At 35.8% G+C, this 27,952-nt stretch overlaps 1 protein-coding gene across 1 annotated transcript in view; it reads right to left on the bottom strand.

Moving 5' to 3' along the window:
- The window catches only part of CFAP47 (cilia and flagella associated protein 47), a 507,952-nt gene that overhangs the window by 274,603 nt on the left and 205,397 nt on the right, over positions 1-27,952 (bottom strand). Inside the window, exons 34-36 of the mRNA XM_070291173.1 lie at positions 10,932-11,029; positions 10,281-10,397; positions 3,602-3,736 (exon numbers count right to left, since the gene is read on the bottom strand). Of these exons, the coding sequence (XP_070147274.1) occupies positions 3,602-3,736; positions 10,281-10,397; positions 10,932-11,029 (350 nt within the window). The remainder of the gene's footprint in view (positions 1-3,601; positions 3,737-10,280; positions 10,398-10,931; positions 11,030-27,952) is intronic.

Here is a 27,952-nt window from a genome sequence, read left to right as displayed (position 1 = left end):
ATGCAGAGTACGTCATGAGAAATGCTGGGCTGGAAGAAGCACAGGCTGGAATCAAGATTGCTGGGAGAAATACCAATAACCTCAGATATGCAGATGATACCACCCTTATGGCAGAAAGTGAAGAGGAACTAAAAATACTCTTGATGAAAGTGAAAGTGGAGAGTGAAAAGTTGGCTTAAGACTCAACATTCAGAAAACTAAGATCATGGCCTCTGGTCCCATCACTTCACGGCAAATAGATGGGGAAACAATGGAAACAGTGCCAGACTTTATTATTTTGGGGCTCCAAAATCACTGCAGATGGTGACTGCAACCATGAAATTAAAAGATGCTAGCTCCTTGGAAGAAAAGTTATGACCAACCTAGACAGCCTATTAAAAAGCAGAGACAGTACTTTGTCAACAAAGGTCCATCTAGTCAAAGCTTTAGTTTTTCCAGTAGTCATGTATGGATGTGAGAGTTGGACTATAAAGATGCTTTTGAACTGTGGTGTTGGAGAAGACTCTTGAGAGTCTCTTGTACTGCACAAGATCTAACCAGTCCATCCTAAAGGGAATCAGTCCTGAATATTCATTAGAAGGACTGATGCTGAAGCTGAAACTCCAATATTTTGGCCACCTGATGTGGAGAGCTGACTCATTTGAAAAGACCCTGATGCTGGGAAAGATTGAAGGCAGGAGGAGAAGGGGATGACAGAGGATGAGATGGTTGGATGGCATCACCGACTCAATGGACATGTTTGTGATGGACAGGGAGGCCTGGTGTGCTGCAGTCCATGGGTTGCAAAGAGTTGGACATGGCTGAGCGACTGAACTGAACTGATACAACATATATATAATATAATAATCACATGTATATATCACATATATGACATGCACACATGTATACACATATAAACATGTATATATAAATACATTTATAGAAAAATAAGTAAGTAAATAAATGATGCAAAAACACTGGGCTCATCTGTGGTCAGATTATTCCACCCAACTCCAGAATTTCATGTAGGGGTCATGTGAGTGGTAGGGAGAAGAAAAAGCTGGTCAAAGAAAGAAACCAAGCTTTGGACCCTCAATTCTCCTTTTGCAATGATAGCCATTATTTAACTATTGTGTTCCTGTGTAAATTTTGTTTCAGAAAGAACAAAGAAATAGTTCAATTACTTTTAAAAGTATCTCAGAAAATCACTGAACTTGACATTTTTTCACTGATCATTGTATTGTTTCATGGTCCCAGTATTCTATTTGTGACACATAGCTACAAAATATACTTTTTCAATTATAGTAGCCATTTCTTGAGATTTTTCTTTATACTGAGAGGTCAAAAAAGTTGACAACAATGACATTTCACTACTTAGGCACTGACATTTATAGTGTTGATGCATCTGGGCAAACTACACCATAGATTCTCAGCAATTTCCAAATCAGTGATTTTCTTGAATGAAATTTAGAATCAAAGCTTGTGGTAACTGATGTTCTATTTTGCATTTTTATTCAATTTTTATTGTTTCCTTCAAAAGATATTCCTTACATTTCTGAAAAATAAAAGCTCTATGTGCAATCTCACCTATAAGCTTAAAGTGAGAATATTATTCCCAATAAGGAGTTAAATATGAAAAGAAATTGTTTCCATTCTAATGATTTAATCTGATTTTTAACATCACAAATAAAATCTATGTTTAAAAATTAGCTTTTTCAACATAATCAAATGACATAAAGAAATTCAAACATGTGTACAGAATTAGAAAACCAGTAATAATATTCAAATGAATTAAATCACTGTTTAAATCTAATTCAGACCCCTCCTAACTTCTGCAGGCTTAAGCAAAGCATTTCTAACTTTTTAGAAATTTGAATCTGAAATCAAAAGTCCACCCCACTGTAATTACAGCTCTAGGCCAGTTAGTACCCAAGGCCCTTAAATATCATTGCACTTAATGAATTACTGTAGTGAATAGTGTTGAAAAAGTTCTCTGAAGAGTTTTCTATTTCTTTTTACAACAAAAACAGGAATAATCCTTTTTTAAAGAAGATCACATATCAATGTTTGCTAACAGAAAATCAGGAGGAATGGCTTTCCTTTCCCTAAATTGAGCCCTTTACACTGAGACAAGTATCTGAGTTTTTTCTGCTTTTTAACTGAATCCTTATTAACCATCACTCATACAGTCAGGGTACATTGTTATTTTCTCAAAAAGGATACATCTACAAATCACCAGTATATAACTTTTGAAGACCACATACGGACATGTTTTGCACTGAAAGTATAAAATTAACACACCCCACACCCCACCCCCATATTAGGAAGATCTCCTAGGGGACGAAATGGAAATCTATTCAAGTATTCTTGCTTGTAAAATCCTATGGAGAGAGGAGCCTGGAGGGCTACAGTCCATGGGGTTGCAAGAATCAGACATGACTGAGTGACTAAACAACAACAACAAAAACTTAATATGAAGAGGAATACATAAAACAGCCTGAGGAAAAGGAATAAAAATGATCTGACCAAAGAGATAAATTAACTTTTGTACACAGTAAGATTCTAACAGCCTATACTGTGCAGAGAAAGAAAAAAGATTTCATAAAATGTTCAACCATAAAACTAGTAGAAGGAAAAGTCTTGGACAAATATAAGAAATAAAACTATATGCTAGAAAATATTTCACAAGTATTCATATGAAACATATTGTTTGAAAACCAAAGTTAGGTTGATGATCCCTGGCAATATATTTCTCAATCAAAGAAAACACTTGCAAAACATGGACATATTTATATAGATTCATTATGGTCACAGGACTTAAAATTTCATTTTCAAGTTTTCCTACATATTAAAAAAAAAAAACCCTGTTATGCAATTAGTAGCTCCAGCATATATATAATCTTTTAGTGGGCATTAATGGAGACCCTGATCAGGAGTGCTTTCATTATTACTTCCCTTTCCATATCCTTATTTTGAACACAATCCATCTGGATACGTGCATGCTGTTCTCAGTTGCTCAGCTGTATTCGACTCTTTGTGACCCCATGGACTGTGGTCTGCCAGGCTCATCTGTCCATGGGATTTTCCAAGCAAGAATACTGGACTGGGTTGCCATTACCTCCTGCAGGGGATCTTCAAGATCCAGACAGACCTGTGTCTCTTATGTCTCCTGCATTGGTAGGTGGATTCATTACTACTATGCCACCTAGGAAACCCATCCTAGCTTGAACAAAATCCATCTGGATGTGTAAGGTTCCCTAAAGGAATGCCAAGCATACTCTAATCACGTTTCTACTTATAGCATTAAGTTCTCTTGTACATGAAATGGTTCTCAACTTTCCTAAAATATTTGCCCTTCAAAGTGCTTAACTTTCATTTTCTATCTCCTCATTCCATTCTTCAGATGAATAAAAGAACCATTATTTCATTGTAAGTAGTGATTACTATGAAGGAAAAATCCTCCCTTTCACTCTGCTATACCTTTGGTTTAGAAGGAAAAGCATTTGTTAAGGCTTATTTTATCATACTGATATATTTGTTCTTTTTGGGTTGGGAGAGAAATATCTAAAACCCACATAAGTGTGTAATTCCACATATATTTTGATCTCAAAGATATTCTTACCTCTCTAAACACTGTGTCATGTAGAGTACAATGAAAGGGCACCACTTTCTTGGGGAGACATGTAGGAAGTCTTTCATACATGTAGACACAAAACATGAGCATCTGGATTGGATTGGGATCACAGATGTCAGTAGCCTAGTTCCAAAGAAGAGAATTATAAATTACAAGATATACAAATAAAATATTTATTAAAAGAGCTAAAGCCCAGTACATCAACTGCTTATTACTTAAAACATCTTAAAATGCTATTGATTGACACTGACACTGAAATGTTGCTATGAGCAAACAAAATATTGCTGTGATTCAGAATAGCTTGACCTATGTGTTAGAGGATGAATCAGATGTATCATAAATATATGAATGACCTCACAGCCTCAAAGACCCCATAAAAGCTAGCCAGAGGTCAGAAGAATACTATGCACTAGAAATATGGACAAATGTGATTACAAAATCATCCATGACTTAAAGTGTATAATGCAGTAAAAGATAATAGAAGTAGACAAACTACTGAAGTAAAAGATGGCTCGAGGTGTTTTAAACAAAGGCCCAAAGGAAGAGGTGACACATGAGATGGCCTTGAAGAATACTTGAAGGGTTTTAAATAGGTTGGTGTCTGGAGTGAGGAAAAGGTATATCCTATCAGAAAAGTAAAGAAATCTCGGGCAAGGATATAGGGAGTATAGTATTCAATTGGGAAAGAAAAAGTACAATTTGAATCACACATAAGATCAGAAGGGACAAGTGGTAGAAGAAAAGACAAAGGTGGGCAACAGTCACATAGAGGAGGGTGTGAATATCAGGAAGAGGGACTTGATTTCGGAACAAGAAATAACACAAGAGCAACAATTCATGCAGATCAGGTGGGTCAGAGGGAGGTGGCTGGAGAAGTACTTATCCTAGAACAAATCACAGTATGGCAGAAAACATAATTACACTGATAAACGAGACAAATTAGTGATGGTTGTTGGCAGATATCTGAGATAAAATCCAGAATTATAGAGGAATAACAGCAGGGACAATCAACATAGCCAAAATGGGCATTGAGCCCAAAATGTCAAGTCAGGAACAGAGGAGGAAGGACTATTTCTATGAGTATATGTTGTGCCTATGATCTCCTAGCAAAAGGCAGAGGTAGTGGGGAAGAATTATTCATAGCAATAAAGTACTGGGATTGGTCTGAGGCAAAGACTCAAAGACATATAAAACACCACTGACACACAAGCATCTCTGTCATTGTCAGTCAACAGGGACCTCTCTGCACTTTCACTGGAGATCTACTGTGATTTAATAGTGCACATTCAGGTTAGCAATTGAAAACGGTCTGGGCCTGGCCTGGAAATGCAAACAGTGCCAGAACTCAGGATACCAATGGTTATCTGGAACTAAAGCACCCGACTGAAATCTGGCAGCAGTTATAAGAAACTACTGAGACCCTGTTGATCATCTGCTAGTACACATTCCCAAATACAGTCTTTCCTTTCTTTGGAAGAACAGAAAGGTTTATTCTTTCTTGTTTTGTCAATAAGCACTAAGGCTAACCAATAAAGGTACCAGGGAAGGGGATTATTAGGGGAAAAAAGTGGAAGAAGTTGCCAGTTTTGGCAGAGTAGAAAGCTGCTAGTGAGGAAAACTGAGACATATATCAGGACCCCAAAGTTTCTCATCAGTATTGTGACATCTCACATGTCTTCACTGAAGACAATGTTAGTCAACATATACAGGATCATCATTCAACATAAGAACAAACTAAAAAATGGAATACAGAGTTTAATTTCCACAAAGTGAAGGATAGAGCCCTGCATGATGGGCCAGCCTCTGGGTGTAAAGAGAGCTCTCTATGGTGATGGGAAATGTATTCACTGGGGAAAGGGTAGAACTAGTGGCAGGATACTCTGGGCCCCAAGTCTGAGGTCTGTAAAACTCCTTTGAACACTATTTTAGTTACTACAGCATAAAATATACAGGTAGCAATATAAAACTATTCCAAAAGTCCATCTTTGAAAAATATGTAATAAGGCAGTATTTTGGAAATGAAAAAAAATGTTTATCTTAATTGAAAAAAATTTGATAATTAGAGTATTAGAGTGAAAAACTAGAGAAAAGATCACTCTTAGCTTTATGATAAAATTCAATGAAAATAATCTAAAGAAATTGCATTTTAGTCAATTTTAGGCTTAAAAAGCCAAATGTCAAAATAAGTTATGTTTGTTTAAAACAAGATTTTCATGTGAAATATATTTCAAAGATATAATCATTACTTTCTCTACACAGTCCTAACCTAAGGAGAACTTTACTCATATTTATCCATTTTTCTCCTGATAATATTTTCCTACTGAACTAACAAAAGACAGGGAATTTTTGTAATGCCATAACAGAGGAAAATGGTGTAGTAAAAATCTAGTAAACTAAACTCACATCCTGCTACCACAAAGTACCATTATCTTTACCAAATCAATTTGTTTCCCTAGGTCTCAGTGTCTGCATCAGTAACAAGAAGAGATGAGATGGTCCTGGAGCTTCAGGGTGGGTTTAATTTGCTGTGACATCAAGATATTCCAGCTTCCAAACTAGACACCAATCAAAACTAGTAGTACCCAAAGACATACCATAATCTGACACAGAACACTACTGACTGCCTTCCCAACAGCATTTTTTTCCCTTCCTACCAAGAATCTCAATTTTTGTGGCTCTTCCATTACTTTTATCAAACACTGGTTTAACTATAAGCATGAGATGCAGTTATGGTCAATAATATGCAATAGGATGTATACTGTGGGACATTGGGAAAGTTTACCTAAAGGAAAATGAGAAGCACAAGAAGTGGTACTATTCAACCAGACCCAAGAATAGCTGTATAATGGTGTTATGTAAGAATTTCAGTAGGAACTTTGTAGTTATTAGTGCATATGCTTAAAACAAAGCCAATAGGCTAAGAAGAACTGAGCAAAAATGAATCTTTGATAATTTTGTTGATGAAATGAATAAATATCCCTATAATATTTTACTGCCTGATTCATCTTATATAAAATATAGAATATATTTTTAAAATTCTTTTATTCATGACTTGTTATTAAGACTGAAAGCATCCAAGTTGACATAAAGAAAAAAAAAATTAGAGACTTTAGATACCTATTCACCCTTAGCTTCCATCATTACTCAGTGAATTATATGTAGTAGAATCTAAGTATTAGCTATACCTATCTATCTATCTATATATAAATATCTCCATGTCTCTACATGAGGGAATAAAAATACATTCTATGCTGAGTTCAAATAAATTGCACAATAGCTTTGCTTTAAAAGGGAGGATACGTAATAATAGTTACATTCCAGATGCTAGGATTCCACATGATATAACATTGGCACAGAAACTTATTGAACTGACTCAACAGTTGCAAAGAATGACATAATAAATAGAAAACTCAAACATTAACAAATAAGTCCAGTGGTAAGTTTCACAGTATTCAAATGTGGACCAGTGCTAATCATTAGTATTAATTCACAATGGTTAAATTAATTTAAGGGCAATTTATTTTTGAACTTTGACATTTGATGCAGTGGGTAAATTCGGGCTGATAAAAAGTTAGGGAATTGGAACTGACTGGCAAAATCTTGGTAATTATCAGCTAAGTTAATTGTTAATTTCTTCATTCAGCAAATCTTAGACATCTTCTCTACATTTTTATGTAATAGATACTCAAATCTTAGGATCTATTTTTTGCTACACAATAAAATAAACATTTTGAGTCAATTTATCTGAGGAAGTCAAAGAGCAAAGGAGAGAATCACAATGCAAGATGAATTATATTTTCTAAACAAAGATATTTTAAGTTTCCTATAAACCCTTATCAAATTCTCAAAGGTCACCTTAAACACCAAATGCCCCATGCAACTCTTGCTGGTTCCCTTTTCAGAATGATTTCTTTCCCCTTTGATTCCTACAGTACACAGTTCTATGTTTTCCTGGCATGCACTGGCTGCTTTGTACTGGATCTTTTCATATACAAGTCACTATTAGTCATTAACATATTTGAAGGCATGAGTGTGGTTTTACCACATCTGTATCACTTGCAGGGTCTATCCAGCATATTTTACGGAGGAGATTCAATCAGTCAAACTGACAGGAACTGTAATATTTTTATTTTTTCACACTAAATCATTTAATTAGAGTTTATCCTTAAAGTCTTATAAAAGAACTCTCTGACCAAAATGCCTGATTGCAGTATCTCCTTACAGCTCTACCAATATAAAAGATAAATGTCAGACCTGGTACGAAGGGATTTTAACATGTAAATGACTTTAATACAAAGAAAAAGCAAGCCATTATGAAGCATCATTTCTTTGGCAGGTGCAAGGAAGCACTTTGTACCAAGTCACGTGTGAGCACTGGTATCATCAATCTCTCTGAGTCACAGAATGGAAAACTCAGAGTTTGTTGTAATGGTCCTTTTGTGTCCTTTTGTGGATGGTCACCAGGTCTGGCAAACCTCATAATGTCTCCTCTATCAGTTTATTATTTTAAGGCCCCATTAAAATGAACTGAGTAGAGAAAATGTTTTTCTACTTGACCAAGTTAAATGGCATTTTTTTTGGTTCTGTATTCCCTGTCTCCAGTCCCTCTCCTTTCAGTTCATCCTCAGCATTGTTGTAAGAGTAATCACATTTATTCCCATGACACCAACACAGTAAACTCCTAAATTGTTATGCTGATATCCAAGATCCCAATATATGCCTGTATCTATTTTTTCAATCCCAAACTTCAACTAAGTCAGACTATTCACATAATTTCCTTAATGTATGCCATTTGTCTACATTCTATAGTCTGCTTATGCCTCTGAATAAACACCTTTCTCTCTTACCACTACCAACCCAAATCCATTCAAGACCCAAAATAAGTCTTGCTTTCTTCACAGTCTTTGGTGGATTAATCTGGATCACACTGATCTCTTCTTTTATCTGAATTCTTATTCTATTATTTTCCTACATTGTCAGTTAAATTAGTAGAATATCATTTATTATTGAACTTGCATATATATTGTCAATTCAATGAGTTTGTATATTCTTAGAAGTCATGAATCATTTATTATACTGCTTCATTACTCTGAAGTAACAAAGGGCTCAGAAAATGATAAGCAGATAATGTTTTTTATTGTCGCTATGGAGAACAATGAGAAAGGCCTGATGGAATTACAACTTGGAGGTCTAAACATAATAAAAAGCTACACTGACACTGTGATTTCCACATTAATATTTATTTTAAGACTAAGGTGAAAATTTTTCTTTTTGCTACTAAATAGGAAAACAATATAACATCTATATTCATATTCAAATAATCTGTTCTTTAATTCTTAGGGCTCAGATAATATTAAGAAAGGACTGCTGTGACTTGAAAACTAGAACTACTTACTTATTATGCAGTTAGATATACATAATTATACCCATTAAAAAATATCCAGTAGATTTCTATGAAGTCATAGTTCAATTTTCACATTTTAGCAATATTCCATGAAAAGACTGCTTCAATTTAGATTTAAAATATACGAACGAAGGAATATTATAAAGGAGTCAATTAACATTTTTCCAAAGAGATGTAAAATGGCCAACAGGTATGTAAAAACCTGTTTAACATCACTAACTACTAGGGAAATGTAAATCAAAATCACAAGGACACATCACCTCACACCTGTTAGAATGGCTATTATTGAAAAGACAAGAGATGTCAAAGGTTGGTAAGCGTGTGGAGAAAATGGATCACATGCACACTGTCGGTAGGAATGTGAACTGGTGCAGCCACTATGGAAAATAGTATGTTGGTTCCCCCCAAAAAATTAAAAATAGAACTACTACATGGTCTGGAAATCCCACTTCTGGGTATATATCCAAAGGAAATAAAATCAGTTACATCACAACTATCTCTGATTCTACATTCAACTGCACTATTATTCACAAAAGCCAAAAAATAGGATCAACATAAGTATCTGTTGACGGATGAATGGATAAAGAAAGTGTGGTATATTCTTACAATGGAATAGTATTTACTCATAAAAAAGAAGGAAATCCTGCCACTTGTGACAATATGAATGAACCTGGAGGACATTATGATACCTGAAGCAAGCCAGACACAGAAAGATAAATATTGTATGATTTCAACTATATGTGGAATTAAAAAAGGCATACTCAAAGAACCAGAGAGTTAAATGGTAGTAGCCAGGGGATGGAGACAGGGGAAATGGGGAGATGCTAGTCAAAGGGTACAAATCATTATTTAAAGGATGACTGAGTTCTGGGGATGTAATGTAAAGTATGGTCATTATAGTTAGTGATACATTGGACTATGTACTTGAAATTTGCTAAAAGAGTAGATCTTAAGCATTCTCATCACAAAAAACAGGTAACTATGCCTTGTGGGCTACAGTCTATAGGGTTGCAAAGAGTTGGACACGACTGAAGCAATTTAGCACACAACATGTGTAAGGTGGTTGATATTGATGTGTTAACTTGATCATGATAATCATTTCACATTGTAAACATATATTAAATTATCACCTTGTACAACCTAAAAAATCACATTGTACAAGGTAAGTATACACAGGTTTTATTTGCCAATAATACCTTAAAAATTGGAAAAAATAAGGAATTAATAAAATATTTATAGAATATGTGATTTTAAGGCACCCACCTGTATGTCCATGTCAAAGCCAATTTCACGAAGAACATTCACAACAATCAGGCAATTGTGCAGATACTGTTCAGAACTTTTTGGCTGTGTGTACATGTTTATGAAATGAGACTCAATCTGGAAAAGATAACAATCAAATCTTTAAGTAATAGAATAAAATAATGACTTTTTAACTGTTCTCTGTAGTTCAGTAAACAATCATTTCAATACTAACATTTATCAATAGATTAGTATAATCAAAATAAAAGAATAAATAAAAAGAGAATGCTAGCCATTCAGATGTAGGTTCAGTTCAGTTCAGTTCAGTTCAGTCACTCAGTCATGTCCAACTCTTTGTGACCCCATGGACTGCAGCATGCCAGGCCTCCCTGTCCATCACCAACTCCTGGAGTTTACTCAAACTCATGTCCATTGAGTCGGTGATGCCATCAAGCCATCTCATCCTCTGTCATCCCCTTCTCCTCCCACCTTCAATCTTTCCCAGCATCAGGGTCTTTTCAAATGAGTCAGTTCTTCACATCAGGTGGCCAAAGTATTGTATGATTTAAAATTAAAACATTTAACAGGATCAGTTTGCAGAAAATATTTCAAATTTTAATTTCTAAGTTCTTTAAGTAAAAGAAGACCACTCTGCATAAAAAGGACTCTTACCAAAAATGGGCAATAGGCTCCCAACACTGTTGCAAAAACAAGGCCATCTAAAAGGTCTTTGTCAAAATTTACTATCCATCTCTCAGGGGGAATAACACCTGTTCCAAAAAAGAGAGAGAGTAGATATAATCACAGTTTTACTTTTTAAAAAATACCTCTTATGGAAATTTGAGCAAGAGTCAAAGAAAGATTTGCCTTTGCTTGACCCAGAAAGATGTTATGGGGAGGGAGGTGGGGGGGGGGTTCATGTTTGGGAATGCATGTAAGAATTAAAGATTTTAAAATTTAAAAAATAAAAAACTAAAATTAAAAAAAAAAGAAAAAGAAAAAAAAAGAAAAAGAAAAAAAAAGAAAAGAAAAAGCATCATATTTCGGAAAAAGAAAAAAAAGCAACAACTAAACCTCAGAAGCTTAGTAATATGAAATTTATCTATAAGGTATTACAGGCAACTGCAGACTGTCCTTTATTTCCACTGGAATCACTTTGAATAATGTACTACTACGAAGTAATGGAAGAAAAATCTGACATTTCAAAATTACCCATTCTGTTGAGTACTGTGCAGTTCAAATGTTTGATCGTCAACTTGAGTAAGGAGGCTCAGAAGGCATGAGATTTCCAGTAACTCTAAAGTTAGTGCCCATTTCACTATTTGTTGCAGAAATTCCTTCACATGTAGGGTAAGTATGTGAATGGGTTTGGGAATTGATGGCTAAAAGAAACTAGAAATAACCTATAAAAGATAATACAAGATGGAGGAATAATAAAAGGAATTTTCAGTTACAGAGACGACTACTACGTTGACACAAGGGAAAAAAAAGCAAAAGTATCTGGATATTTAGTAAGAAAAAACAAGCAACAACAAACAAACCTGTCTTATACTAGGAAGGAATGAAAGGTGATTTAAACATCAGAAATTACTGATATGATGAATGTGACATTTCCTTTTTCAAAATGTTTTCCAAAAGGGCCTAGTAAAACCATCTCTTAATGGTTTGAGATGATTTATTAACTGAAAACAAGAGGAAAAATTAGTGATCTTCATAAATCCCCTCTAACCCCTTGATTCTCATTTTCTGTGAAGAATAAACCATGACGGGATATGTTCATGACATGTATATAACTTCACAAAGCAGGACTGTTTTATATCTGGAAGACTTAGTTTTCTCAGGAAGGAACCATAGATGTCCTGCATACTTCACAGAAACAGTGCCCGGGACTTTTTCATCTGAGATGATACAACACTGAACATTTTCTTAGGATTTCTACAGCATATTATTGCAAAATCAGTCTAGCAAACAGGTCACTAGGAATTTTCAACTAACATACAGCAAACAATATTTCACACTATATTTTTCAAATGATTTTTTTTCCTGACAGAAAGCTATAAATAGTTGTATGTCTGATATAAGATGTGATACAAACAAAGTAATTATTTGTAAATGTACTTTTCTAGTTGGCTGAGTAATTATAACCTAAATGTACTTCTCCATTTCTATCTGCCACTCACAGCTTTTAACAAAAACAAAGGGTCTCACTTCTGTAGCCAAAATTCATTTTTCTACAAACTACAAACAACAATTCTAACTTTAATTAGAAAAACACAATTTATTAGCTTATAGTGAAACAGTCAGTTGGCAATGGATATAGACTGTGTCCTCCAAACATCCCATCCTTATCAGAGAAGGTATAGAAATTTCCCTGAGAGAGATTAACATTTTATCATGAAAGATTACACTCACAAGAGGAAAACAACTAATTAAAAATTTCCTAACTAGAAGTTAATGAACAGAACCTAAGCATTATAGTGTTACTTCCAATTCCACCAACTACAATCCAGCACCACAGGATTCATTATGACCATCCCCCTTTGCTTATTTCTAACTTCTTTTTTCAACAGTGAAAAACCCATCTCTCACTATTTAAAAGAAATTCACTTATTCGTTCAGTTACAGTAAACATAAAAAGCTACTTTCAGAATTGCAAACCTGTCCCCCTGTAAGAAACCAGAGTTACATGCATATGTATAGGTCTATTGGTCTTTTAGTTCTACACTATGCAATCATGGTATGGTAAGTCAGCTCCTTTCTCCTCCATTACATTCAGTGAGGTTGTCAAACATCTGTAAGGCAGTTAGATTCATTTCTCACAGTCTGCATTCCATCCTGGATTACTAATTTATCTCTTGGTTGATTTAAAAAAAATATATATATATGTATACACACACACACACTTGGTTTATATATATATATATATATATATATATATATATATATATGTATGTATACACACACACACACACAAACATTCACTCTTTGTGGATTTTGACAGATAGACTTTTAGGATTTTGAAAGACACATTATCATGTACTTACCACCACATTTCCATACAGAAAAGTTTTATCACTCCCAAAATTCATATGGGCATATTAGAGTCAACTTATTGATAAGTGAAGTGAAGTCGCTCAGTCGTGTCCGACTCTTTGCGACCCTGTGGACTGTAGCCCATCAGGCTCCTCCGTCCATGGGATTCTCCAGGCAAGAATACTGGAGTGGGTTGCCATTTAAGTGCGGCAGGATTTTCACTGGGGTTACATTGAATCTATAGATCATTTTGACCTCTCAACAATATGCTATTCACAAATTATAAGATCAATTGCATACAATAATTATCAGACCAGCCACTTGAGGTTGAGATAATACATACAATACTTGGGAGAACCTCCATATAAGTGTATCATTAAACTAGAAAGAAAGTGAAGGCTCTTTACTATGGAGAAGACTGATTAAAAATAAAAGAAGGCCTAAGAAAACAATATCAACTGTAAGAAAAAGTAATTATAGTAGTTACATATAAGGGAAAAGACACAAATAATAATATTATGTTAATATATTTAAAAATTTTAGATGATATTAATTTCATTAAATGAGTTGAAAAATTTCAGTGGAAGATAGAAAATAAGAATAATCTTATTACAATTAAAGAACTGATTAAGTTCTTTAATCATTTATTTTAGAATTAATAGGCCTAGATGGTTTTACCAGTAAATTCTGCAAAATGTAGGAACTAAGCAATTTCACTAATATAGAAACTCAAATAAGTGGGACTCCTCAAGTAATCACTGAGATTTGCATAAAATTATAACCAAAAAATCCTAAAAAGTACAGAAAATATTTACAAATTATCACTCATGTAAACTGAAGCAAAAATTAAAATATTAGTAAGCTAATTCTAGAAAGGTATTAAAAAAAGATTAGCTATCATTACAAAATTGAATTTGTGCCAGGACTGCAAGTGTAGTTTACAGTTAACAATCAATTTAACTTAACATATTAAAATACACAGATATCTATCTATCTACATATCTAAATAGTTCTATAGTAGTCATCATAAAAATTCTATAAAACTAAGGAGAGAATGTAAATTCCAGAACACAATGAACATAATCTGAAAAATAATCCTACAGTAAATATCACAGTTAATGAAGAAATTTGGAATACACTCTAAGATTAACTATGAAAAAGATCAGGTATAATATAAGATTATCTATACTAATAGAAGGCTAGAAAAAGTCACTTCATGTCTCAGTTTCAACCAATATCTTACACTTCAAAAGAAGTACAAAAAATACATCTTATGCCAAATTTACTAAGGAAATGCTGTAGAACAGGTTTCACTCTTGAATATCTCACTCACTTTGAGAATATTAAAAAAAAAAAATTAAAGCCAAAGAAAGCAATTCACTTATAGGGGAGGAGTTGCAAGCTGATCTTAGTTTTTCCAAAGCTATTTTGCTGGCATAACACAATGGAGTTAGAGTTCAGAGAAACACAGTGATTCCCAAGTTTGATTCTCAGTCAAGATGCAATCCATACATAAAGAAAATGAAAATGTTTACAAAGAGAACTCAGAGATCAGAGTCCCTGAAATGATAACTAGAAAAAACACAGTAATTATGAAATCCAACCATCCAACAGCTGAGTCAAAAATAATTAAAAATGGAGAACCCAGTTAAAATGACACACAGTCTAACAGTGACAGAATGGATATGAGTGTTATAAGCACTATGTAGGCATAATAAGTCTAACAAAATGATGATACTAAGGCAGGAAGGTGAGAGGAAATGAGAGTAATAATTACCTCTCTTGTCAGAGCAATGACTATTAATGTTATGTAAAATCAAAACAGGTAGCAACCAAACAAAACCGAGAAACCTCAGAACTCATTCATAAATTTCTTCTTTTAAAGTGGAGATATATATTGGGAAATATTATTTCTTGTGGTGGACAAGTATTTTATATGGTACTTCTGTATTATTTAATCTTATTTCCTGTTTCTGTATTTGTACACATTAGAGTTTTTAATCTTCACTGTGCAATAGAACCACTTTGCAAAGCTACACATGTGCAGGCAACAATCTAAAAATTCCATGTCAACTGGCAGAGGTGGGGACATCAGGTTTTTTTAAAGTTTATTTTATTTTCAGTTCCCTAGGTGATTCCAATGGGTATCCAGATTTGAAAATCCACTACTGTGGATGAAAAAGAAAACAAGATTTCTCTCTGAATAGCTGAAAAGAATTAGCAAGAACTACACAGATCTATGGAAAAGGCAATGGCAACTCACTCCAGTACTCTTGCCTGGAAAATCCCATTGATGGAGGAGCCCGGTGGGCTACAGTCCATGGGGTCGCTAAGAGTCAGACATGACTGAGCAACTTCACTTTCATGCATTGGAGAAGGAAATGGCAACCCACTCCAGTGTTCTTACCTGGAGAATCCCGGGGACAGCAGAGCCTGATGGGCTGCTGTCTATAGTGGGCTGCTATCTATGGAGTCGCACAAAGCCTGACATGACTGATGCAACTTAGCAGCAGCAGCAGCACACAGATCTAAGTTACTAATCTAAGAATTAATATTTTGAAGAAACAGCATTATCCAATGCTACTTAACTTGAGCCCTGGAGTCAAACCACTTAGATTCAAATCCCAACCACACCCTCTTCTAGGAAAACATGCTAATCTCTCTGCTTTGTTTTTTAATAATGGTAATAAGAGTGACCTGATCAAGGTGTTTGAAGTTTAAATGAACAAATAAATGTAGGCCTTTAATTGGCATACCACAAATGTTGGCTATTATTATTATTAATCATGGTTTTGTCAAATATCCAATTAGAACTGCGGTTCACTACAATGAAGAGAAGATGGTAGCTGAATTTTTAATTTTGTCCCATTTTAAACATGTTTTCCTTCCACAAGGCTGAAAATCCCTTACTAGCTATTTTATAAATAGTCTTGAGTCTTGAGTCCCCATTCCTTCAAAGAGATGAATAATAATTGTGAAACTTTTTAGAGCATTTTGAAAAAAGTTAAACATTAGAAGAATTCATATCAGATACCTAATGTCTGGGACTATCTGAAGTCCCCTATAATGTTACAGCCAAAATTATGAAATACAGAAAAAAGATTAAGAACTTCCCCCAAATGAATTATCTACACAATAACTCTGAGCATTACAGAAAAGGATGGATGGCTGTCCGCCCCATTCCTTAACTTCCTGTTACAGTGATATCACAAGCACTAATTCTTCTTGGACCATCAGATATGGTAACGGACAGTTTGTCCTGATCACAGGGCTAGGAACAAAAGATGACTGAATGGGAAATCACTGAAGTAGAATTACTGATAAAAAATGGTAAATTGATGTATATCTATTTACAAACTTGTTCTGCATTTTAAAAATGCTAAATTATATGTATATATTATATACGTATATACACACAAATAAGTAAAAAATATATATATATATATATATACTGCTTACGATTCTATTTCTTAAACTATTTTTTTAGTTCAGTGAGCAACCAAGAGCTCCAACCACAAAGACAATAGGGTTTTAATTAATCAACTTGTGAAGTTGTTGGGAATGACAAAAAATTCTCACCTGCCACCTAAGAGACTAGATTTATTCTCAAGGCCCAGGCAGTTGACTTCTTTTTACTAGAATATAACTTACATGTTAGAAGGGATTTGGGCTTTTTTGTTCTCTGTTGCATCTTTAATCCTCATAACAGTCCTGGGCATATAAATTTATGCTTATTAAATATGTGCTAAACAAATAATATATTTAGATGCTTCTGTTCTTGTTACAGTTTTTAAAAATGATTATACCAAACTCAGATAAATTTCTTTCAAGTTATTTTATAATCTTTGATTTTATACTTAATACTTTATAAATACATTTGGAATTCATTTATGTTATATAGCATATAGTACAAGGTTAATTTTACCTTAATTAGAAAACATCAGCCAACTGATCCAGCACTGAATTAATTTACCAAATGAATTAATATATTTATTATAGATTTTGGAATGTCACACCTATATTAAATTCTATTATATACTCTCATTGTTCTGAGTCCCCTATTATGCTATATAATTATGAATATTCCTGATTCTTTAAAAATATTTTAATATTAATATTAATCATTGAATATTTATTTTTGTCACATTTTGTCAAATGTTTTCCTTAATTTTTTCCTCTGTATTATTCTTTCCAAATTTTATTATTACAATGCCAATACTGGAAAGCTAGCAAGCAAATAAACAATCGAATTTTAGTAGAAGATAGTTGTTGGGTTAGGGGTAAGAGGATCTTATCACATATTAAAGTAAAATTAAAAGTTACAGAGAAAAGATTACACATTGAAAATACTGACTTCACAACACCATTAATCACTAAGAAATGCAATTCACACCCCAAATAAAATACCACTTCACACATACCTAATGACTATAGTCCAAAAGACAATCACAAGTGTTGGTGAGGATGTGTATAAACTACAGCCTTCACATATTGATAGTGGGAAAGTAAAATGGTACCAGCCTTTTAGAAATTTCTCAAATGGCAAACTTTCAGTTATCATATCATCCAGAGATCCACTCCTATGTCATACTCAAGTAAAGTAAAAATGTATGTCCATAAAAATCTTTCCATGAATGTTCATGGGAGCATTATTAACAACAGCCCCCAAAATGGAGATAATCCAACTAGTCATCAAATGAAAACTGGATAAACAAAATGTGGTATAGGCATACAATGGAATATTATCTGTAAATGTCTGAACCTGGAATAAGTTAAAAAAAAATCAGCTTCAAAGATATTTGTCATATGATTCCATTTACAGGGAATATCCAGAATAGGTAAATCCATAGAGAAAAGAGGTAGCCTGGTATTTTCCCGGTGCTGGGGGAGTGAGAAGTGACTGCTAGTAAGAACATTCCATATGCACTGGGGGATGATGAAGATATCCTATAATTAGATTGTGACAACAATTGCACATATCTATCAACATATTGAAAACCACTGAATCATACACTGTAAATGGATTAATTTTACGGTATTAGAATTATATCTCAATAAATTATTAAAAATACACTTAACATATGATTCAGAAACTCCAATTCTGATATTTACTTCAGAGAAATGGAAACATATATCTATAAAAGACTAGTATATGAATGTCCATAGAGGCTTTATTCATAGTAGCCAAAAATGGAAATAATTCATATGTCTATCATTCAGCTAAGGAATAAAGAAATTATTTTATATATATATAATAAATTAGAGAACACTCACTGAAGTAAACAAATTCAAGACTAACAACTCTCCTCTCTCCAAAAAGAAAAAAAGTTCTATCTCTATGCTGTCATTTATCAATCCTTTCTCATATTTAAGGGACTTGACACTAATTTCATAGTTCTTGACATTTAAGACCTCAGTCAATACTATACTGACTCAATACTGAGTCAGTCAAATCAGTACTTGGTTACAGGATTACAGTTTCTACTGCCACAATAAAGAGTTAAGCTGTAAATTATTAGCAGATACATTTTAATATTGATTATTTAAACTAAGTAAATGTTAGGGAGGGCTTCCCTGGTGGCTCAGATGGTAAAGAATCTGCCTGCAATGCAGGAGACCCAGGTTTGATCCCTGGGTCAGGAAGATCCCTTGGAGAAGGGAATGGCTACCCACTCCAATATTCTTGGGGCTTCCCTGGTGGATGCTTGTTAAGTACTGCTCTTAAAAATATATGCTCTCGCTATTTACAATTGTAAAATGGTTCTGAGATCAATTCCAACATGAATGTGTATTTCTGTTGGGAAGGAGGGTTCCCACACCAGCAAGCAATGCTCAGGAGTCCAGCTAGGTGTTCTATAATTCAACGCAATTCCTACACTATCTATTCAGAGATAGATAAAATACTCAGACTCACAGGGCTGCCCTTCACTTTAGATGCCAGTCACATGTCCAGGTTGCTACCTGTACTTCTATCTAACTAGCTATAAATCAGAGGTTCCCATGACCCTTTCCCCCTTCGGATTCAATTTATTAGCTAGAGCAATCACAGATATCAGGGAAACATTTACTCATGTTTATCAGTTTATTACAAAAGGATATGATAAGGAAGATGTATGAACATCTAGATGGAAGAGATGCACAGTGCAAGGTATGTGGGAAGAGGGGTAGAGTTTCCATGCCCTCTCCAAGTGGACTACTTTCTCCATATCTCAATGTATGTATTCACCAACCCAGAAACTCTCTGATCCCTGTCCTTTTGAGTTTTTATGGTGGCTTCATTACATAGGCATGCTGAATTAAATCCTTAGCCTCTGGTGATCAATTCAATCTCCAGGTCCTCTCCCCTCCCCAGAAGACAGGGGGTGGGACTGAAGGTTCCAACCCTCCAATCACAAGGTTGGTTCCCCAAGCAACCAGCACCACCCTTAGAGATCTAGGGGGACATTCCAGAAGTTACTTCACTAACATAACAAAAGATACCCTTCTGTGTCCCTCCACTTAGGAAATTCCAAGCATTTTAGAAGCTCTGTGCTAGAAACTAGAAGGAAGACCAAACATAATTCTTACTATAATTCACAATATCACAAAATATTAGTAGCAGTTTTTGCAATAATTTATAATTTCTTACAACTCCTAATGGTTCATTTCAAATGAAGTCATGTTTCAAGCATAATTCTTAATCTATTTCATTTGGTGATTTTGATGAAAAACAGCCCCTGAAATGTGAGACCTTGCCTAGTATCAGCTGTGCTTTGATACTGGTAGGAGTAGAGCTGACACTCACAGCTGGGTCACGTTATCCTCTTATTGGACACAAACAATCTAACAGAACACCACTGACATACAAGGTCACTCTGCTTCTGTGATGAAGGGAGACAAAACAAGAGCATTTCATAATCCTGCCTAAGCCCAGAACAAAAACAAGCTCATGGTGTAAACCATGAAACATCAATATCCCCCTCTCCTGGTTAATATGAGCGAACATTGCTTCTTTACCAATTAAAGAATTACCCTCACTGTTGTCTTCTTCCATTGGATGAGATTTACTGTAACTCATTTATAAGATTTCCACTGTCCCTGAAAACATACAGTCAAAACAAATTCCTGTTTCCTTTGTTGGAGAGGTAGAAATTTCTGTCTATTCTTATAGATTATTCTGGCTCAGTTAAGAATTAATTTGACATGACAGACTAATAGCAGAAAATCAAACAAAAGTTAAATTACATATATACATGGGAAAGATCCCCTAAAAAACTCACCAAAATGTCTGAAGCCCTCATCTTAAGCTAAAGACAAAAGAGGATGGCGAGAGAGTCAGTTATGGGAGGTGACCTGGAAAACCACAGTAAACAAGGGTAAGGTTTTAATGCATAGCTATGGTTTTCCAAGTAGTCATGTACAGATGTGAGAGTTGGACCATAAAGAAGGCTGAGAGCCAAAAGAATTGATGCTTTTGAACTGTGGTGTTGGAAAAGACTCTTGAGAGTCCGTAGACAGCAAGGAGATCAAACCAGTCAATCCTAAAGGAAATCAAACCTGAATATTCATTGGAAGGACTGTTGCTGAAGCTGAAGCTCTAATACTTTGGCCACTTGATGTGAAGAGCCGACACACTGGAAAAGATTCTGATGCTGGGAAAACTGAAGGCAGGAGGACAAGGGGGCGACAGAGGATGAGATGGTTGGATGGCATCATCAATTCGATGGAGGTGAGTTTGAGGAAATTCAGGGAAACAGTGAAGGACAGGGAAACCTGGCATGCTGCAGTCCATGGGGTTGCAAAGAGTTGGACATGACTGAGTGACTGAACAACAAGTCTTTTTCACTGATAAGTTTCCAGATATTTGGTCACCTTCCTCCTCCTGGTACAGAAATGGAGACAATCTTACAAAGGCAGAGTTCCCTTACAAAGGTAAATGTTTCTCACAAATGGATAACTCTTTTAAAGTAATATTCCAAAGAGACACATTTTGGCTTTCCAGGTAGTGCAGTAGTAAAGAATATACCTGCCAATGCAGGAGATACAGGCCACGCAGGTTCAATCCCTGGGTCGGGAAGATCCCCTTAGGAACAAAATGGCAACCCACTCCGGTATTCTTGCCTGGAAAATTCCATGGACAGAGGAGCATGACGGCCGACAGTCCATGGGGTAGCAGAGTCAGACACGAATGAGCAACTGAGCACATATGCATCCCTCGAACCTTTCCCAGTTTACCTAGCTAATGCACAAATCCTGCAACGTCTTTTATAATATCCTTTACCCTGAGACAGCCCGTGATTCTCCATAATGTGTGGTCTCCCTGGTTGCAATGAGCATTACCAGGAATTTGTTCAACTAGTGGTCTCTAACTGAAAGGCAACCACTCTGAGTAGGTATGAATATGAAAAAGAAAGGAAGAATGTGGTCTAGGTATTGGGCAATTTTTATACCCTCCATTTTCCTAGACACATGGTTATTGTCTTAGTTTTCACTGATTTATTGAATCACACTGTTAATCCATTGGAAATGGTTTAACTATTTGTTCTCACATTTGTTTAACTGCTTGACATTTCTCTGAATTTAGTGCTGAGCTTTACACTAATCATGGCTTATATATACTGACTGTCACATTCCCAAAATAAAACATTCAAGATAAAACATTAACATGTCATATGATACAATTTCTATTGTCTGTGTGCATCTTAGCAACACTGATGATAAATCAGTTCAGTTCAGTTGCTCAGTCATGTCTGACTCTTTGCGACCCCATGAACTGCAGCATGCCAGGCTTCCCTGTCCATCATCAATTCTGGAGTTCACCCAAACCCATGTCTATCGAGTCAGTGATGCCATCCAACCATCTCATCCTCTGTTGTCCCCTTCTCCTCATGCCCTCAATCTTTCCCAGCATCAGAGTCTTTTGCAATGAGTCAGTTCTTCGCATCAGGTGGCCAAAGTATTGGAGTTTCAGCTTCAACATCAGTCCTTCCAATGAACACCCAGGACTGATCTCCTTTAGGATGGACTGGTTGGATCTCCCTGCAGTCCAAGGGACTCTCGAGAGTCTTCTCCAACACCACAGTTCAAAAGCATCAATTCTTCTGTGCTCAGCTTTCTTTATAGTCCAACTCTCACATCCATACATGACCACTGGAAAAACCATAGCCTTGACTAGATGGACCATTGTTGGCAAAGTAACGTCTCTCCTTTTTAATATGCTGTCTAGGTTGGTGATAACTTTCCTTCTAAGGAGTAAACGTATTTTAATTTCATGGCTGCAGTCACCCTCTGCAGTAATTTTGGAGCCCAAAAAAATGAAGTCAGCCACTGTTTCCACTGTTTCCCCATCTATTTGCCATGAAGTGATGGGACTGGATGCCATGATCATAGTTTTCTGAATGTTGAGCTTTAAGCCAACTTTTTCACTCTCCTCTTTCACTTTCATCAAGAGGCTCTTTAGTTCTTTTTCACTTTCTGCCATAAGGGTGGTGTCATCTGCATATCTGAGGTGATTGAGATTTCTCGTGGCAGTTTTAATTCCAGCATGTGCTTACTGTAGCCCAGCGCTTCTCATGATGAACTCTGCATATAAGTTAAATAAGCAGGGTGACAATATACAGCCTTGACATACTCCTTTCCCTATTTGGAACCAGTTTGTTGTTCCATAACCAGTTCTAACTGTTGCTTCCTAACCTGCATACAGATTTCGCAAGAGGCAGGTCAGGTGGTCTGGCATTCCCATCTCTTTCAGAATTTTCCACAGTTTATTGTGATCCACACAGTCAAAAGCTTTGGCATAGTCAATAAAACAGAAATAGATGTTTTTCTGGAACTCTCTTGCTTTTTCCATGATCCAGCAGATGTTGGCAATTTGATCTCTGGTTCTTCTGCCTTTTCTAAAACCAGCTTGAACATCTGGAAGTTCATAGTTCATGTATTGCTGAAGCCTGGCTTGGAGAATTTGAAGCATTACTTTACTAGCATGTGAGATGAGTGCAATTGTGTGGTAGTTTGAGCATTCTTTGGCATTGCCTTTCTTTGGGATTGGAATGAACACTGACCTTTTCCAGTCCTGTGGCCACTGCTGAGTTTTCCAAATTTGCTGGCATATTGAGTGCAGCACATTCACGGCGTCATCTTTCAGGATTTGAAATAGCTCAACTGGAATTCCATCACCTATACTAGCTTTGTTGATAGTGATGCTTACTAAGGCCCGCTTGACTTCACATTCCAGGATGTCTGGCTCTAGGTGATTGATCATACCATCGTGATGATAAATATTTAACAATAAATATTACAGGGCTAATTTGAAATGTCTGGGAAAAATGTAAACTTCTTCGTAAAGAATAATTGTTTTCTGGTTTAATGAAGTTGAACATTCGGCACATTTGAAACAATCAATACGTAAAAATTTAAGATGTTATGATCACATTAGTTTTAAGAACAGGGAGCATTATTATAAGACCAATACAATCTCTCAAATATGTACTGAATATTGTTTACTTTGGGCTTCCCAGGTGGTGCTAGTGGTAAAGAACCTGCCTGCCAATGCAGGAGACCTCCTGGAGTAGGAAATGGCAACTCACTCCAGTTTTCTTGTCTGGAAAATCCCATGCGCAGAGGAGCCTTGTAGGCTCTAGTCCAAAGGGTCGCACAGAGTTGGACAGAACTGAAGCAACTTAGCATACACGCACACATTGTTTACTTAAACTAGCACAAAATAAAGAAATCAGGGGCACCTTTAGATGGTACATAAAATGCAATTATTGCCAAACATAGTTATAACTCTGTTCCACCAAAGTAAATAGAATAAAAAAACTGTATTTTTCATTCACAAGAACTACAATTGTTACTTCATCAAAAAATGTTGAAATAAGCATGGCTTAAATAATAAGACATCATTCTGTAGAACAAAGCTCCTTTGAACAGACAATTCAAAATGCTCCAATTTGTGGATTTTGTTGAAAGTGTAGCAAAATGAAAGTACTTAGTCCTGTTAGAAATTACACTTTATGCTACAAAATGGTCCATTGCTGCTCTCAAAATCACCAGGTGATTACAGGATGATAAAATTCTCATTAGCAATCAAATGTAGCAGTTGAAGTAAAGGGTCCAAAGGGATGACATAGGGGATACTTGATCACAGGCATGATCTATTGAAGAAGATACTATCATTAAGGTGTAAAATACACTTCATCCATGAAAGAACCTCAACTAAAGTGTTAATGATAAAAGTTCTTAAGTACATATAATACAAAGCATTACTGGGAACAGAAGGCAGAAGGATGAGTGTATAAAAGCAAATTGACTACCTCCTGGCAAGCACTAAAAAGGTCCCTGATATACATGAGACAGGTGTCCACTTATCACTTGAAAAACGCTTTTTGACTTTCACAACACTTAGAACAAATCCTCATGTGTTAGGGATTTTCAAACACAGAATGGGCACGTCTCTTTTTATTCCTTTTTAAAAATAGTGGCTCCCAGAAACCATCTATAATTAGAGAATGAACGGACTGCCTGGTAGCATGTGCTCTTGGACAAATTCATAGCAAGTCCAGGGTTAAGATATGTCAGTGTGCCCTCGGTGCTGAATTCAGGTGCACTGCTCAAAAGCATGTGACGATGGTGCACTTCAATCCACGGACTTGCTGCTGCCAGACCAGATGCCTATTTTATCATAGGAGTCACCAGCTTAGCCATCTCGCATGACTCTCCAAGGCTAAAAGAATGAAATCCTAAAGCACTGTTCTGATATTCATAGCTTATCAGGTGGCTGAGGCTCTAGGTCATCTGATTCCAACTTTACTACTCACTACTCTCCAACATGCCTTCCTGTAGCAAGAGGAAGATTCCCTATTTGTCTTGTCTCTCTCCATTCCATCATAGCAAAGAAATTCTAATAAGAGAGTGCAGCAAAGGAAATCATCAACAAAATGAAAAGACTGAATGGGAGACCTACTGGATGGGAGAAAATAATTGCAAATCATGTATCTGATAAGGGGCTTATATCCAAAATATATATATATATTTTAAAAATCCATAAAAGTCATTGGCAAACAAACAAACAAACAATTCTATTGCAAAATGGGCAGAAGACCTAAACAGATATTTTTCCAAAGAAGGCATACAGATGACCAACAGGTACATGTGCTCAGCATCACTAACCATCAATGAAATGCAAACCAAAAATTACAATGAGATATGGCCTCACACCTGTTGGAATGGCTACTATCAAAAAGACAGGAAATAATAAGTGTTGGTGAGGATGTAGAGAAAAGGGAAGGTGCACTGTTAGCAGGAATGTACATTGATGCAACCACTATGTAAAACAATATAGAAGGTCCTCAAAAAAAAGCTAAAAATAGAACTATCATACAGTCCAGCAAGTTCACTTCTGAGTATTTATCTAAAAAAATGAAAACACTACTTTGAAAAGATATATGCACTCCTCTGTTCACTGCAGCATTATTTATCATATCTAAAACATGGAAACAACCTAGATGTCCATTAATGGATAAATGAATAAAGAAATTGTGGCATACACACACACACACACACACAATGGAATGTTATTCAGCCATTTAAAAAAAAGAAAGTTTTCCATTTGTCACAACACAGATGGGCTTTGAAGATATTATGATAAATAATGTAAGTCAGACAGAGTAAGACAAATACCATATGATCTCCCTTGTATATAGAATCTAAAACAACAAGAACAACAGCAACAACAAAAAAAACACACAAACTCATGGACACAGAAAACAGATGTGATTACAAGAGAGGGATAAAGAAGTAAAATAAATGGCTGGTTTTTGTTTTGTTTAAATAAACTGATTAAAAAAAAATACTAATGACAGAAATGTAGCAGACCTATCCTGAGGTGAAGATACTGAAAGAAAAACCACAGCAGATATCTAATAAACATACAACCTGTCATGTCAGTTCCAATGCTAAACTCTCAAGAGTTTCTGAGAAATCCATAATCAACTAAAATAGTCTTTATTTGTTGCCTCCTCAGGTTGATCACGGACACACTGTCCTTAAGTTTGACTCTACAAGCTGCCAACTGATCAGTTTACCCAAAAAGTGTGTAAGCAAGGCCCACTATCAATTCTCTGCAAGGTTTCTCCTTTTCAGTTTAAATATTTCACTCCACATTCTTCCTGAATGCATGATTTCCGAGAAGCTGGATATAATTCTTATCTTTGTCTGTCTACAGGTTAGGTGTTTTTCCTTTGGCTTTTTTTCAAGATGTTTTCTTTAATTTTTCTGCAATTGGAATATAATATGCCTAGGTATAAAGGTTTGGGGACATTTACCCTGAGCTTCCCAGATCTGTGGTGTGATGTCTGACATTAATATGGGGAAGTTTTCAGTCATTATTTTGGGGCCTCCGTGGTGACTCAGAAAGTAAAGAATCTGCCTACAATGCAGGAGACCTGGATTTGTTCCCTGGGTTGGAAAGATTCCCTGGAGAAGGGAATGGCAACCCACTCCAGTATTCTTGCCTGGAGAATTCCATGGACAGAAGATCCTGGCAAGCTACAGGCTACAGGGTCACAAAGAGTCGGAGATGGACATGACTGAGAGACTTTCACTTTTTTTTCTTTCAGTCATTACTTCAGTTCAGTTTAGTCTCTCAGTCATGCCCGACTCTGCGACCCCACAGACTGCAGCACGCCAGGCTTCCCTATCCATCACCAACTCCTGGAGCCTATTCAAACTCATGTCCAGTGCATCGGTGATGCCATCCAATCATCCCATCCTCTGTCGTCTCCTTCTCCTCCCGCCTTCAATCTTTCCCAGCATCAGGGTCTTTTCCAGTGAGTCATTATTTACTTCAAAGGAATTGCTGTTTATAGAAGGGATTTCTTTTTCAAATATAATTGGTAAATAAAAACCGTTCTATGAACAATTTAAAAGCACCGATTGCTTTTTGTGTTGCTATGGCCTAACTGCTTCATCCCTTAGAGTGCATCAGAATCACATGGCAGGTTTTTTAAAACACAGATTGCTAGGCCCCACCCTCATAGTTTCTCAATCATAAGGTGTGAGGTGCAGCCTATCCATCTACCCTCCACAATACCACTGCACCAAGTTGCAACCATGGTGAAAATTTATCAATGGAGTGGGGATGAGTGGAGCGTCAATGTTGAAAATTTAAAATCTGGGATACTGAGTATGACTTTTTCTCAGTCCAAGTTAACTTAAGCAGAGTCCTTCACAGAGCTCCTTCTCGTGGACCTCCACAGTTATTAACCAGGCCGAGCTGTACTTAGATGGCAACCCACTCCAGCCTTCTTGCCTCAAAAATCCTGCAGACGGAGGAGCCTAATAGTCTACAATCCATGGGGTCACAAAGAGTCGGACATGACTGAGCGACTTCACTTCTTCACTCACTGAACGTGGAAAGTGTTCCCTTCTAACTCAACCATTCAATCTGATACTCGCATTGGTTCTAGAAGGTACACACTAGTAGCTTAATATACACTCAGTTGTCTGGAATAGGATAGAGAAATAAATAAAACCTGAGTGTGTCCCTTTATGCTCTCATTCTTTCATTCATTTATTTAATTTCCCAAACAGTATTTGATATCTTTTGTTTTCCATGCACTTTTCAGAGGAAGCAGCAGTGAACAACAAAACAGAAGAGATTATTTCTGTTAAGAAGGTCACAT

Source organism: Ovis canadensis, chromosome X (genome assembly GCF_042477335.2).
Source record: "Ovis canadensis isolate MfBH-ARS-UI-01 breed Bighorn chromosome X, ARS-UI_OviCan_v2, whole genome shotgun sequence".
NCBI lineage: Eukaryota > Metazoa > Chordata > Mammalia > Artiodactyla > Bovidae > Ovis > Ovis canadensis.
The sequence above is the reverse complement of the archived record's forward strand: the minus strand, read 5'-3'. Positions and strand labels throughout refer to the sequence as shown.